General features: G+C 37.6%; 1 protein-coding gene across 7 annotated transcripts in view; it reads right to left on the minus strand.

Moving 5' to 3' along the window:
• The window catches only part of LOC138701207 (transmembrane protein 47), a 564,207-nt gene that overhangs the window by 144,654 nt on the left and 405,495 nt on the right, over window positions 1-14,058 (minus strand). For 2 of the 7 annotated variants that reach the window (XM_069827864.1, XM_069827863.1), the window contains exon 2: window positions 2,195-2,501. The exons of the other annotated variants lie outside the window; for them this stretch is intronic. In XM_069827864.1, coding sequence (XP_069683965.1) covers window positions 2,195-2,218 — 24 coding nt within the window. In that variant the 5' untranslated portion in view covers window positions 2,219-2,501. The remainder of the gene's footprint in view (window positions 1-2,194; window positions 2,502-14,058) is intronic. 7 annotated transcript variants of the gene reach the window in all.

Raw genomic sequence — 14,058 nt, forward strand, 5'->3', positions numbered from 1 at the left:
ACAAGATGGCAGCCAAAAACTTGCTAATGAGTGGACACAGTGGCGGTGCGTCAATAAGAGCACAAGAGCATGTGAACACCTTGTTTCCATTAATGCACGACTAGTTTTATTATTTAATACCGTATTGGCGTAGTGGGGATGTATAATATCAGGATCGAGTATTTTAAACTTCCCGCACCTTGCATAAACTTCTTATGTAAACTTGGCAACATCCGTTCACGTACAAGCCGTGCTCTTTTCAAGAAGGTTACAGAAATTTCACGCATGCGCAGGAGAAAATTGTCTTTCGCTGGCCGCTTATGACACGTCAAGAGCACAAAGCATTAAGTGAACAGTGAATCTATCCTACAGATGGCAGGTGCATCGATGCCTATCGTTTACGTGCTATATCTCGAGGAGAAAATTTAATAAGTCTGTATTTTAGCCTGCAGGTGTCAGCATCTCATTGTCGGAACGTTTACTTTATGTGGATGTGTGTACAGTGCTGCTACGAGAGTGTAGTTTGTGAATTACTATACTTCAGTGTCGGCATATAGCATAGTTTGGCTTTCAAAGACGTGCTGGTTGAATGTGATGATGGTATGAATTTAAATATCTGTATGGTGGTGTATATTATTTAAGAATAATATTTACTGGCATGTATTTATAGTAATCAATCTATGCGAATGGGATTACAGTACTGGTATAGGCTGTACTGTATTAGTGTGTTGTGAATCAAAATATATTACTGAACACACGCTTTTGTAAATTGTTTTGTGCATTAATTTTTAACAAACGTAAACAATGAACTCTGTTCAAGTAATTTTGAAGAGTAAAGAACTGGGTAAACTGGCTTTCCAGGAAAAATTGGAAATAAAAAGACTAGGTTTCATTATTATTATTATTATTATTATTATTATTATTATATGTTGTTTTGAATTTATGTACGGTTTTTCGACATTGAAACATTGGAATCATGACATTTCATATTAGGCTAAAAACGTACGATTTCAAATTCTCTTCGATTTTGGAACACAAAATTACGAGCCGCCACTGAGTGGACATAAAGTGATACTAAGTGTGTGTATAAGCAGTGTATGTTAAACAGTGATTTTATGTACGTTGTAAAAATAGTGTTGTTGAATGTATTGTGAAGTAATAGTAGGCCTAATACAATAAACTGAACTAAGTAGTTTTGCAGACTTTTCCATTGCGCTGTACACTAAACACCCAAAGAATACAATCCCAATTATTATCTAACATTTTGCTTTATTTTCTGTCTCTGTTTGGTTATATTTTAATTCGGTAGTGCAAAACAGATCGTCTCTTTTATCTTCCTGTTGGTTCCGGTAAGAATTTTCAGTGGAAGAAGTTGTGAGAAACAAAAATGTAATTTTTTTTTAAATTGGGTTAGTTGAGAATATCAATGAGGGTGGGAGGGAATGAATATTTTCTGCATAGTTTAACATTTTCGTCACGAGCATGGAGCAATTAGTTTTTGTTTTCGCTACTTAGTGCACTGTTAGATGTAATAAGTTCTCCACCGTCCAACAGATGGCAGCAAGATCAGTTTCTACATTAGTGCCTCTAGCATGTGTTACGGGAAACTCAGTAAGTTTCGCATCCTATTATATTATATTCATCCATGGTACCAACTAGGAGGAGAAGTGGTCGAAGTCTAGGCAACGAAAAGGTAATAGCCAATTTGGCTGTTTGAAGATTCGAACGCGGAGGAATTAATCATCTCAATGGTTAGGTTTCACCCTTAGGGTATGAAGTAAGCTAACCGCTTGGAGCATTGTATCGCAAGAAATGCAGGGTTGGGCGAGTAAATTATCTGTACGTATTTTACGTGTAATTTACATGTAACATACGTAATGTAGAAAACTGTTTTATACAAACGGAGTAATAAACGAACATTTATTAGAAAATTTCACTAGCTTCCTGTAACCGGCTCAGAAATCTAGTACAATTTTAATTGCATGCAACTAAAAAAAAATCACCTCAAGCTTCGTGCCTGTATGTACTAGACTGTGATATTACTTCCACCTGTATATTGAGGCTTAAATATCAATGAAACCAACAGATATAAACTTAGTAAAATAAACAATTTCAATCTAAAATTCGATGTTAGCTGGACTTGACCCTGGAACACCAGCTATCAAGGTCTCTCTCTCACTTAATCTATTACACAATTTGCCCATACTCACTGTACCTGTGCGATCTGGTTGCTCGCCATCGTGTCGTCACTTCCGTTATCAGGCTGAACCGTGGAGTGCGCCAGTTCCGTTGGTTTTCTTTAAAACTGGCAGGTAGGAATCCACTCAACTCTCGCCACACAGCACTCTGGCAGCACAGCTCACTGACACAGGCACACGCATTTCTACCTCATGCCATTATTATGACGTATGCGCGGCAGCACTGTCTTAAACCAAGTCCTCCATTATTAAAGCACCCGGAAGGGCGTCTCACAGCGAAGCAAATTTCGAAGCAGGCGATCGGCACGGCGTCCTACGTCAACGCTTCAGATACGAATGAAAACACACGTTAAGAGGGAGATACAACCACACCTACATTCAGATAGGCTACTGCACTACTGTCACATTAGTACTGCATATTCTAAGAGAGAGATTGCTTCGATGTGCATTTGTATGAGCAACTGTTCATTCCCAACCTTCATTATGCATGTCATACAGAACTCTCACCAAATATAACGATAATAATTCGAACACTTTCGTACCTAAGTTTTGAGAACTACTGTACGGACTGAAGAGAAGGAATAAAAATGCCTCTATAATTTATATTGAGAGCCTAAGTAGATGACAAAATTACTATAAAACTGGAAATACCAGCAAAGCTTCAGACCAAAGAAAGAGACTTTCAGCCTGATCTTCACTAATTTACTGCACAACTTAGAAAGCCAGTCACATGCTCTGAATATTGATGATTGGAAATCAGTTTGTAGAATTACAGTCGCCTATAATGTAAGTAAAATAATAATAATAATAATAATAATAATAATAATAATAATAATAATAATCTTCTTCTTCTTCCTCATGGAATCAGGCATTTGGCCTGTTTCCACATCAAGAGATTGTATCTTTCCATCTAGTAATTCGACGTCCTACTTTCCTTTCGTCTTTAGGTTGGTATGGAAGTGTCAGCTGTGGAAATCTATTATGTGGCATCCTTTCAATATGTTCTAACCAGTTAACTCTTATTTGGTTTATTCTGTCATTTACGTTGTATATACTGTATTTAATTGTGTTCTTATGTCTTCATTATGTTTTTTGTCTAAAAGTGTATAAACCCGCTAATAATAATAATAATAATAATAATAATAATAATAATAATAATAATAATAATAATCTTCTTCTTCTTCTTATTCCTCATGGAATCAGGCATTTGACCTGTTTCCACATCAAGAGATTGTATCTTTCCATCTTGTAATTCGACGTCCTACTTTCCTTTCGTCTTTAGGTTGGTATGGAAGTGTCAGCTGTGGAAATCTATTATGTGGCATCCTTCCAATATGTTCTAACCAGTTAACTCTTATTTGGTTTATTCTGTCATTTACGTTGTATATACTGTATTTAATTGTGTTCTTATGTCTTCATTAAGTTTTTTGTCTAAAAGTGTATAAACCCGCTAATAATAATAATAATAATAATAATAATAATAATAATAATAATAATAATAATAATAATAATAACAATAATAATACTAATAATAATAATAATAATAATAATAATAATAATAATAATAATAATAATAATGCAATTTTCCGTTGCTACGGGCGTTTCTACTAAACACTGCATTATCGACGAATTATCTTCACATACGCCTACTGTACTCCGTATACAGATTCTATGTATATACCATTACACAGAACTGCTACCGGTACGTTTTCTCTTAAGGGGTTAGGTACAGCTTACAGCAGTAAAATTTCTGGAAATATTCCAAATTTTTTTCCTCCATTACTGTATCTTGTACAATAATGAAAACTGCTATGTATAAAACACTGTCCTTTTGCTATAAGAAAAAAAAATATTTTTACGATTTAAAAAATATATATTCATGCATTTTTTCAAAATTAAAAATGTTGGCAGTTCACTGTGCAGCGATGAAGCGTTTCTCTCATAACTCAAAAACTTGTTAACTTTATCATGTTCTCTCTCTTTTATTTTATTACTGAAACTCATGTTTGCAATATCATGCTCTTTCAACTATATTCCTTAACAAAAAATATTTTTTTTTTATTTTGTATAATAAAAATACTGACATTTGACTATTTTTTAAAATGAATTTATTTATATCAGACAATCTATCGAAGGTAGAGAAATGATCTTGCATCATATTGTAGATATGACATGCACACCTGGTTGGGTTTTTCCGAGGTTTTCCCCAACCAAAAGGCAAATGCCGGGGAATCTTTTGGCGAATCCTCGGACCTCACCTCATCATTGTAGAAAATTACTACATTGTAAAACTGTAAAAATTGTATAAAATATTGTAAAAATTTGTAAAAATTGTAATTGTAATATTGTAAAATTTTGACTTGTTCCACATCTTAAAGCTTCATTGCTCATGTAAGACCCATGGAAGATAACAAATGAACGAACGAATGAATGAATGAATGAATGAATGAATGAATGAATGAATGAATGAATGAATGAATGAATGAATGAATGACACAAAATATTTCAACACAGAATGTTGGATAGTTTTTTAGTTATGTGGGAAACGCATCATCACTGCATAGTGAACTGAATTTTGAAGAAAAAAAATGTAAATAATGTTTTTAAATCGTAAAAATATGTTTTATATAGCAGAAGGACAGTGTTTTACACATACCAATCTTCATTATTGTACAAGGTACAGTAATGAAGGAAAAAAATGTTGAATATTTCCAAAATTTTACTGCTGTGAGCTGTACCTAACCCCTTAATGAAGTACTGACGAAAATATGCCTGAGGAAACAGGAGTGCCACAAGGAAACCTGTCCAACACCAACTTTGTGCACCAAACATTTTCGTCTAACTAGCAGGAATCTGAATCGGGTCTACAACTATGCGTTCACAGATATCTCGTTACTAAATTTCACAATTTAACGAACAGTATAATTTCTTTGTTTCTTTTCATGCCTGACCTCCCCTTTTTATCTAACTTACACACTACTGTGGGTAGGGGAGAACGTTTCATTGAATCGCTACCCACAGCTCATGCATTATGTCCAGACACTCCCCCACTCTTCCTACAGAGCTGCGCACGAGATCGGATGAGTCTGCTTACGAATTATAGGGGAATGGGTTAGTCTTTGCCTTGAACTCGGTAGACACACGCCCGACCTTCCCTTCTACTCCAACCCTCTCCACTGAAACGTTGTTCCCCTACTGCGCATCGCGAGTGTCTTGATAAAATGTATGAGCTGTAGATATCCCACAAATGCGGGCATTCCTGGTCAAGGAATCGACATGACGCAGTATCACCACTAAGACATTGCAGGACAATGGAGGACAAACACCCAGTCTCGTTGGCAGAAGATAAACTTCATCCACTGCCCACGCTGGGGCTCGAACCTCTTTAACTGTTTGGTTAGGAAGCGCACGCGCTCTCCACACAGCCACAACTGCGGACACAACACAATATACGAAATGTAAATAGCAGCAATTTTCCGCAATGATGGGATGTCAAATACGAGGCAATAATTAACTCGACTATTTTCCTTACGCCAATAAAAACACATATAAACATTGTTTAAACCAATATACTTATGACTCGCAGGCAATTTTTATAATCCTCATTTTATGTCGTTCGTCGTAATTATGAAATACTTTCTGTCTTCGTCTTGTTTGCCATCCTGTCCGTCTGTCTTTGTTTTGCATGAAGCGCACAGTTAATAGAAGAGGGTGTTTCGACTGAAGTCGATATTCGAGAAGTTAATTAACACTGTCGAGCCATTGCAATTTTCGGCCATCTCTAACATTTAATTTGATCTTACGGATAGAAAACACATTAAAAGGAAACTAAGTGCAGTCCAGAACGACTCAGTCGATGTACAGCTGTGTATTTAGTAATAACTTACTGCTGTTTGTACTGGTATCATACCTATTTGCAGGTATCTTACAAGAACGAGATAATCTGTTCAGAATTTGACATAGACCTACAAAAGGTAGAACCAATTACCGTAACTTACGTACTTTCCAATGAATATCACCTAGATCACATAAATAACAGACTGGCCATCCCAGTGTTAAAAACGGTAACATGTGGAAGAGAACAACCACCAGGATCGCCACCGTCGATTGGGAACGACGGATAGATGGAAGTACAATTGCTCCATGCAATTCAAATGGGAGTTATAACGTGATTTCTTATGCAGCAGCTAGATGGCAGCATAGCGAAATTGATAAAAGTTGTTTCCGTCAAAGCCTATAAGGTTGAGCAATTTGTTATATATGTGATCAGGGCTACCACCTAGTAATGGTAAGAAAGAAGAAAAATCTTATAACGCTTCACTAAAAAAAAAAAAATAGCAAAATACATCATATTTTGAGAGACGTAGTTTCAGACCCGTCGTAGGGATTTTATGACTGATGCTAACCGCTTCACATAATTTTACACATTACATAAACCAGCGTTTCTCAAACTATGGTCCGCGGAACACCTGTGGTCATCGAGGTCTGCCCTTGTGGTCCTTAAAAACAGAATAAAAAATAAAATTCGAAGGAATTGCGTATCACACCATAGCTTAAAATCTCAGAGTTTGGAAATGACACATGGCAATCGAATTTCACTTTTTCTCCCATTACAGACACTTTATGAAATTTATTATCCTACCCATCTATCGACTTCCCAATCTACTCTCAGTAACAAAAGAGGGATTTAAAGCATTATATACGTGGTGTTTCTCGATATCTTTTCCCTGCACATCTGGCGCCGCGCCTGTAATCCAGCCAGGGACCACCCGAACCTTAATTCAATTTTAAAATATAAGCATAAAGGTAAACGGTAAAGGTATCCCCGTAACATGCCATGAAGGCACTTGGGGGGCATGGAGGTAGAGCCCCATGCTTTCCATGACCTCGGCATTAGAATGAGGTGGTGTGGTCGGCACCACGCTCTGACCGCCTTTTACCCCCGGGAAAGACCCGGTACTCAATTTTATAGGAGGCTGAGTGACCTCGGGGCCGTTCTGAAAGTTTGGCAACGAGAAAAAATCCTGTCACCACCTGGGACTGGTATCAAAATATGCTACGGAAATGATAAATTTGCTTTCGAAGGGAACAAGAGTAAGGTGGTCCGCGGAACTGTTCTGACTTTAAAAAGTGGTCCCCACTTCAAAAAAGTTTGAGAAACGCTGACATAAATCGAATTACATTTCCAAGTTGACTTCCTGCCTTAGAGGGACAGATATATTTTACCGGGTGGAACATGGAGCATCCCTAAGCAATTCATTCCAAATAATATTTTTGTACACTCGTAATGGAATGAGTTGCGTGCCAACTGCGTTTCACGACTAAGCCAACCCTACTTTCCACTACACCATGCATTTCTCTCCGGCGTTTTTTTTCTCTTAAACTAATACGAACACAACACCCACGCCCAAGGCGGGACTCGAACCCACAGCCCTTCGTACAAAGCGGTAGAGACATTCCGTGTCTCTACCGCTTGTACCATCCAGGATGGCAGTCTTCAAATCCATAAACGATAGCTCTGTCGTACTTCATATATTTACAGTATATTCACCACCAGTGCCATCTACCAATCGGGAGAAACACGTATTGTGTCGAACGGCCAATTTAGCGTCACATAAACACAGGAGATGCCCTATTTTACTGGATGGAAACGACAATGAAAGGATAATTGTGGAAAGTCTTGATAAAATGACGAGGAAACACTCTCACAATCTTGGCTTTGTCCACAATAAACATAACACCGCCGTCGCTGAGATTCGAACTCGGGTCTCCGGTCGTCGTAAGCTACCACTCTGTCCACTGAGCTACCAAAGCGGATTTTGTTTTTTTCTTGCTTATAATATTAATGTTATTTTTATTTAACGACGCTCGCAACTGCAGAGGTTATATCAGCGTCGCCGGATGTGCCGGAATTTTGTCCCGCTGGAGTTCTTTTACATGCCAGTAAATCTACTGACATGAGCCTGTCGCATTTAAGCACACTTAAATGCCATCGACCTGACCCGAGATTGAACCTGCAACCTTGGGCATAGAAGGCCAGCGCTATACCAACTCGTCAACCAGGTCGACTCTTGCTTATATCAATTATGAATATGAAAGTAAGTTTATTGCAACCATCTGCACTTGTGATAATCTAGGATAATGTACATGAATTGTTATGAAATATGAACACAAAACAAGACAATTGAAGGGTTCAGAGCCATAGTGGGCCAAGCGCCATTTATTAAAAACGGAGAAAGCAAGAGTTAAAGTTAAGTGAATACCATAGTTTAATGAAGATTGACATATCATTTAGTTTTAATATGTCTACTTTATATTACTTGCTGTATGTTTTCTATTGAATTATGGTAATAACTTAATTTTAACCCTTGTTTTCTACGGTTTTAGTAAATGGCCCTTGGCCCACTATGGTTCTGAACCCTTCAATTGCGGGTTTACATACAGCCTGTGAATGGTAACGAATGCGTGCGAACACAATCACAAGAATTCTCTTTCGTTTGCCTTCGTAATTTATTCATGTATTTGCGCGAACATTTTAATCATTCGGAAGAAATCGTTTTGGACGAAGATGTTACTTTTGTAAGTGCAATATGTGTGATTTTAGAAAAGAAATTACAAAGAAAGAAAGCAAGAAAGCCATACGATGGTGGATAAGGCCACCTACGAAATGTAAAGGAAGATACACCGGGAACATTTGTACCCGTGTTAAAAAAAAAAAAAACAATATTTGGTGTCTCTCTCTGTTATTAAAACAACTGAATACCGTTTTCAGTCTTCGGGCAACTTAATGTTGTCACCGAAGGCGAACGAACGCGAATTACTTTTGTTGCACCGTACGAACATATCTCTTGGCATGTTTCTTAATATTTACAATTTCACTGTAATTTTATATCGTCCTTTACTTATTTATTATTTTCAATAATTTTAAGTGTAAAATCTAGAAAATGCACCGGTTAAGACATTGATGATATTGAATTAATACCACCAGGCTTTCAGTTAAAATAGGTGCTAAATTTTCAATTTTAAGTTGCTAAAATCTACCATCTCTAACTACGGCGCTTGACTTCAATTTTAAGTGAACTGTAACAGAGGCCTGTCATTAACTGAGTATGGGCGGTGCTTTAATGCTACAGTTCGTATTGTGAGTTAAAGAGAAAAGTGCCACGAACGTGACATAGCCTTTATCTTCTCATTAGACGTTTCATGCATTTCGTAACAACTCAGTTCCAGTCTCAAGATCCCAATAGTAGTATCGTTTTATAGTTTCTTTTCTTGGAAAATAATTTGAAAGATACACATAGATCAAATTACTTAATATACCCACACAAAAGGAAACGCACATTGGACGAAAAAGGGACGTTTTCGCATTTTACCGGAAATATGGGAACCAGAGGTCTGCATCGGACGTTTTCGCTCGAGCGCCAAGTAGTTCAAAGCATAATCCGATAGGTAGTGCATATGCATGATGGGTAAAATTGTCACGAGCGATAAATCCTCGAACGGTATAAGCCGAGCGTTAGACATTCGTTCTTGTTACAGTAATGAACTGTGTAGTAACATCATAGATGTTTATCATTTCAAAACTTTGTAGTGTTTAACTAACCTCTCCATAGTACAACTACAAAACGTGCTTTAAAATGTAATATAAATGTTGTAGGTAATTCCCTCCCCCCCACACAGGAGTGATTTTGTTTTTGCCATATCTGATAGATGTTATTGGATGTAAATGTAATTATTATAAACGGAGAACACAATCACGATAATGCAAGAACTGTATCAAGTTTTCTAGTAATAATAATAATAATAATAATAATAATAATAATAATAATAATAATAATAACTTATAATAATTAGTGCATCAATCTTTGCGTCTGTAACAGTTGTGCAGCACGATTATTCGTTTTATTATATTTTCTGTGACGTTATCTCTGTACTAATATTGTTATTAATCTACTGCTATATCAATAATATTTTGTAAAACGTTTCTACATTGTCACAGTATATAGGCGGAACACTATGTATGAACCTATCATATTATATATGTGGTAAATCAAATATTGAATTATTATTAATTAGCAATAATAACTGTATATCGAAGTTTTCCATACTATTTTATTTATAACTTCATGTTCCTGTTTTGGTACGTTCCATTGACTGTTCCATTAAACGTTTGTTTGTGAGTCCACACCTGTGAAGTAACGGTCAGCGCGTCTGGCCGTGAAACCAGGTGGTCCGGGTTCGAATCCTGGTCGGGGCAAGTTACCTGGTTGAGGTTTTTTCCGGGGTTTTCCCTCAACCCAATACGAGTAAATGCCGGGTAACTTTCGGTGCTGGACCCCGGACTCATTTCACCGGCATTATCACCTTCATTTCATTCAGACGCTAAATAACCTAGATGTTGATACAGCGTCGTAAAATAACCCAATAAAAAAAAATTAAACGTTTGTCATAAACGCAGAAAAATGTGTATCTTATCTATCGCCTTCCATACAAGATAAGACATGTCGGTGAGATGACCTTGTACTGTGCTTCTATTTATTACGAGCGTATCACGACCGATCGTATCTCACTCGAGGCTGCGACACTCGACCGAGTTCAAGCGAGCGATTTAACTCCAATGCAGTACTCTGATGGGAACTCTACTTTTACAATGCAATGCCAGAAAGGAATTTCACGGTAAATTCCACGTGCTAGTTTATGTCCTTCCGCAACATCAACGGGTGACGTAATTAGTTCTAATTTATTTAGAGGAATCCAGAGACATTACTGAAGTTAAACGTCGTAACTACGATGGAAAACCCGAGCATCAACTTCCCCGCCCTAATGAAGAAACCGTATGAGGCGACAGGTTAATGATCACGACACTGCGTAATGGCGACATCAGCCAAGAGACAACTTTCTACATAATTAACCAAGATTTTACTCCAATTCCGCGCTGATGACATCACAAATCACGATCTTGGCGGTACCCTTTCAAACTTACGACGAAACATAATGCAGCTAGCAGTCACCGAGGAATGCGGCCAGAATATTTATGACCTTGTGTCAATAATAACTTCCAGAGGTGGGAGGAGGAAGTCCCAAGCCCGAAATAGCTCTAAGTACACAAACAATGGAATTCCTTCCACGGCTCGCGCTCAAAATGTTTCGATCGCGGAGTCAAGTGGAGTGAAAAGTTGCGAGAACTTGGGATCGGGAACCTGAGGCGGGCATCGCGCTCCCAGCAATAACCACGACACTGCACGGAGGTGGGTGTTCAATTTCACGCTCCAACCGCTTTATCCCGAGGGAGTGAGGCACCTGTTTAAATTTGGAAACGTCCACTGTAATGCAAGCAGGAACTAAGGGGACCAACTATTCACAATGACGCAAAGACAAAAATGAAACCGTGAATAAAAATGATGATTCGACGATGGCACCAGGCAGGGGGTTTGAGAAACTATTTTGTTACATGAACATTGCAGTCCTCGACTGTTACCAATTCGCGGAAATCGTAGCTGATGTATGTCCACGTTTGAATCTTTAAGGGCCGATTGTATAAACCATTTAATCTTAGAGCAGAGGTTAAACTGATCCTCGTTCTAACTCAACTTGAAATTTTGTATTGTATAAAGTCTAATCTGAGATTAATTTGTCTTAAACTAAAGTCAACTTTGACTGAAGAAATTTCTCCGATTAAGTTAGATGATCCAAGTTCCGTTATTTATTTTCTGTTTGAAATATACGAGTGGCAGACTGTGCAAAAAGAATAACCATTATTATTAATATTAATACATATGGTGTATATATGTTTTCAATTTCTTGCTTTAATACACAAACATTCTTATATTTTATAAGGCTTTATCTAGTTCAGCAGTATCAAGTAACATAACCTATAATTATATTATGTGTATAACCATTAATTGAGGCGTTCAGAAGTCAACATGATTAACTCCACATTTGGTTATTTTACAGTTTCTAAGTTGGCAATGTATTAAATTGACCATATTATTAGTGGTCAATGTCATTAACTCCATAGTTCAGTAAAAAGCCCACAGAATGCAATATTATTCTTGACTACAACACAGAATCAATTGTGTGTATTCAACTTTAACCTTGAATATCTCAAAATCTTTGGAAAAGGAGTTAATCATGTTGACTTCTGAACGCCTCAGTTATTAATGGATATGATAGGTACATTAATAAATTTTCAATTAACTGTATTACTAAACGAAAATTGTCGTTTTATAAAGCTTTATTATGTTTAGCAGTATCAAACACCATAACATGATAACAATTTGGAAAACGGCCAACCTTCTTATTGTTCGCCATTATTTACAATGCACAAAACAAACCAGTGTCTCCAACAGAGTGTATGGAAAGTCGCCAAAAAGTAGTTGGAAAGTCGCTAGATTTCTCATTATCAACAAAGAAATATTAAATTTTGTCACTATGGGGTGTTAAAAGGTCGCTAAATCTCTATTTAAGCAATATGAAAGTTAAAAGAAATTGTCGTTGTAAGAGTTAAAGTCGCTAAATTTGCGACACTGAACAAACCTGTACAACATGGCCCGCGCATCACATACTTCACCTGTTTATGCGATGTTGCCAAATCCTTTCCACGTGAACTTAGATTGCATTTGAAGCAAGGTAATTTGATCGCGGAAAAGTTTTATACAATGGAAGAAGTGTCTGAACTCGGTTCACTTTCCGGTCTTCGATCAAATTTGATCTTTAGTCAGAGAGCTTTATACAATTGGGCCTTAATCAATCAAACACAGTCCCTGCTGACGGTGCTTCATCCCCCAAAAGCATTTTCAAGTCGGATGCATTTTTTGGCGTCAATGACGATTAAGAATCGTAAAAAATCATAGTCCGAAAGTATTGTCGACTTAAATCTATTAATATGAGAGGCTGTTGTTAATGTCAAAATAATATCTAGCAGCTGAAGTAGTACATTTTGTTTTGAATTTGTAAATAAGCAGTTGTCTTGGAAACAGAATTACATTTATTATCGAACAAAAGACAATGAATTGTATTTATTATCGAATAAAAGACAATCTACTTCATTGCTACACGTATTAGTTTGCAGAAACTTTCATATGACCTCCGTGATGTTGTTGGTATTGTAAAAAACAGTGAAGTGGATACTCAACACCAATGAAAATTACGTCAGTTCCAGTTGAAAGACTGAGGAAGAAGCACGTGTGTTCGTTTCGTCCATAGCTGTTAAATGTTATGTTTTATTTAACGACGCTCGCAACTGCAGAGGTTATATGAGCGTCGCCGGATGTGCCGGAATTTTGTCCCGCAGGAGTTCTTTTACATGCCAGTAAATCTACTGACATGAGCCTGTCGCATTTAAGCACACTTAAATGCCATCGACCTGGTCCGGGATCGAACCCGCAACCTTGGGTATAGAAGGCCAGCTCGTCCATAGCATACTCTGTGTTTAGGTAGTGAGAGTTAGAAATGGAGCCTGCACCTGTCTCGATTACTATTATAATAATAAAAGAAAGGATACATGAATAGATAGATTATCGTTTGAAGGGTGGAAACGTCTGTGGATCAAGTCCTTGCGCGCTGGTCTTCCACCCATGCGGCCCGGGTTCCATCTCTGGCCAGGTCGTGACGGAATTCACAAATGGTTTCTATCGGGTTACTCCCGTTTCCCTCTATCATTTCACCAACACTCTCCACTTCATCTAGAAACCAGGTGGCCCGGGTTCGAATCCCGGTCGGAGCAAGTTACCTGGTTGAAGTTTTTTCCGGGGTTTTTCCTCAACCCAATACGAGCAAATGCTGGGTAACTTTCGGTGCTGGACCCCGGACTCATTTCACCGGCATTATCACCTTCATGTCATTCAGACGCTAAATAACCTAGATGTTGATACAGCGTCGT

The sequence above is a fragment of the Periplaneta americana genome, chromosome 6 (genome assembly GCF_040183065.1).
Source record: "Periplaneta americana isolate PAMFEO1 chromosome 6, P.americana_PAMFEO1_priV1, whole genome shotgun sequence".
Taxonomy (NCBI): domain Eukaryota; kingdom Metazoa; phylum Arthropoda; class Insecta; order Blattodea; family Blattidae; genus Periplaneta; species Periplaneta americana.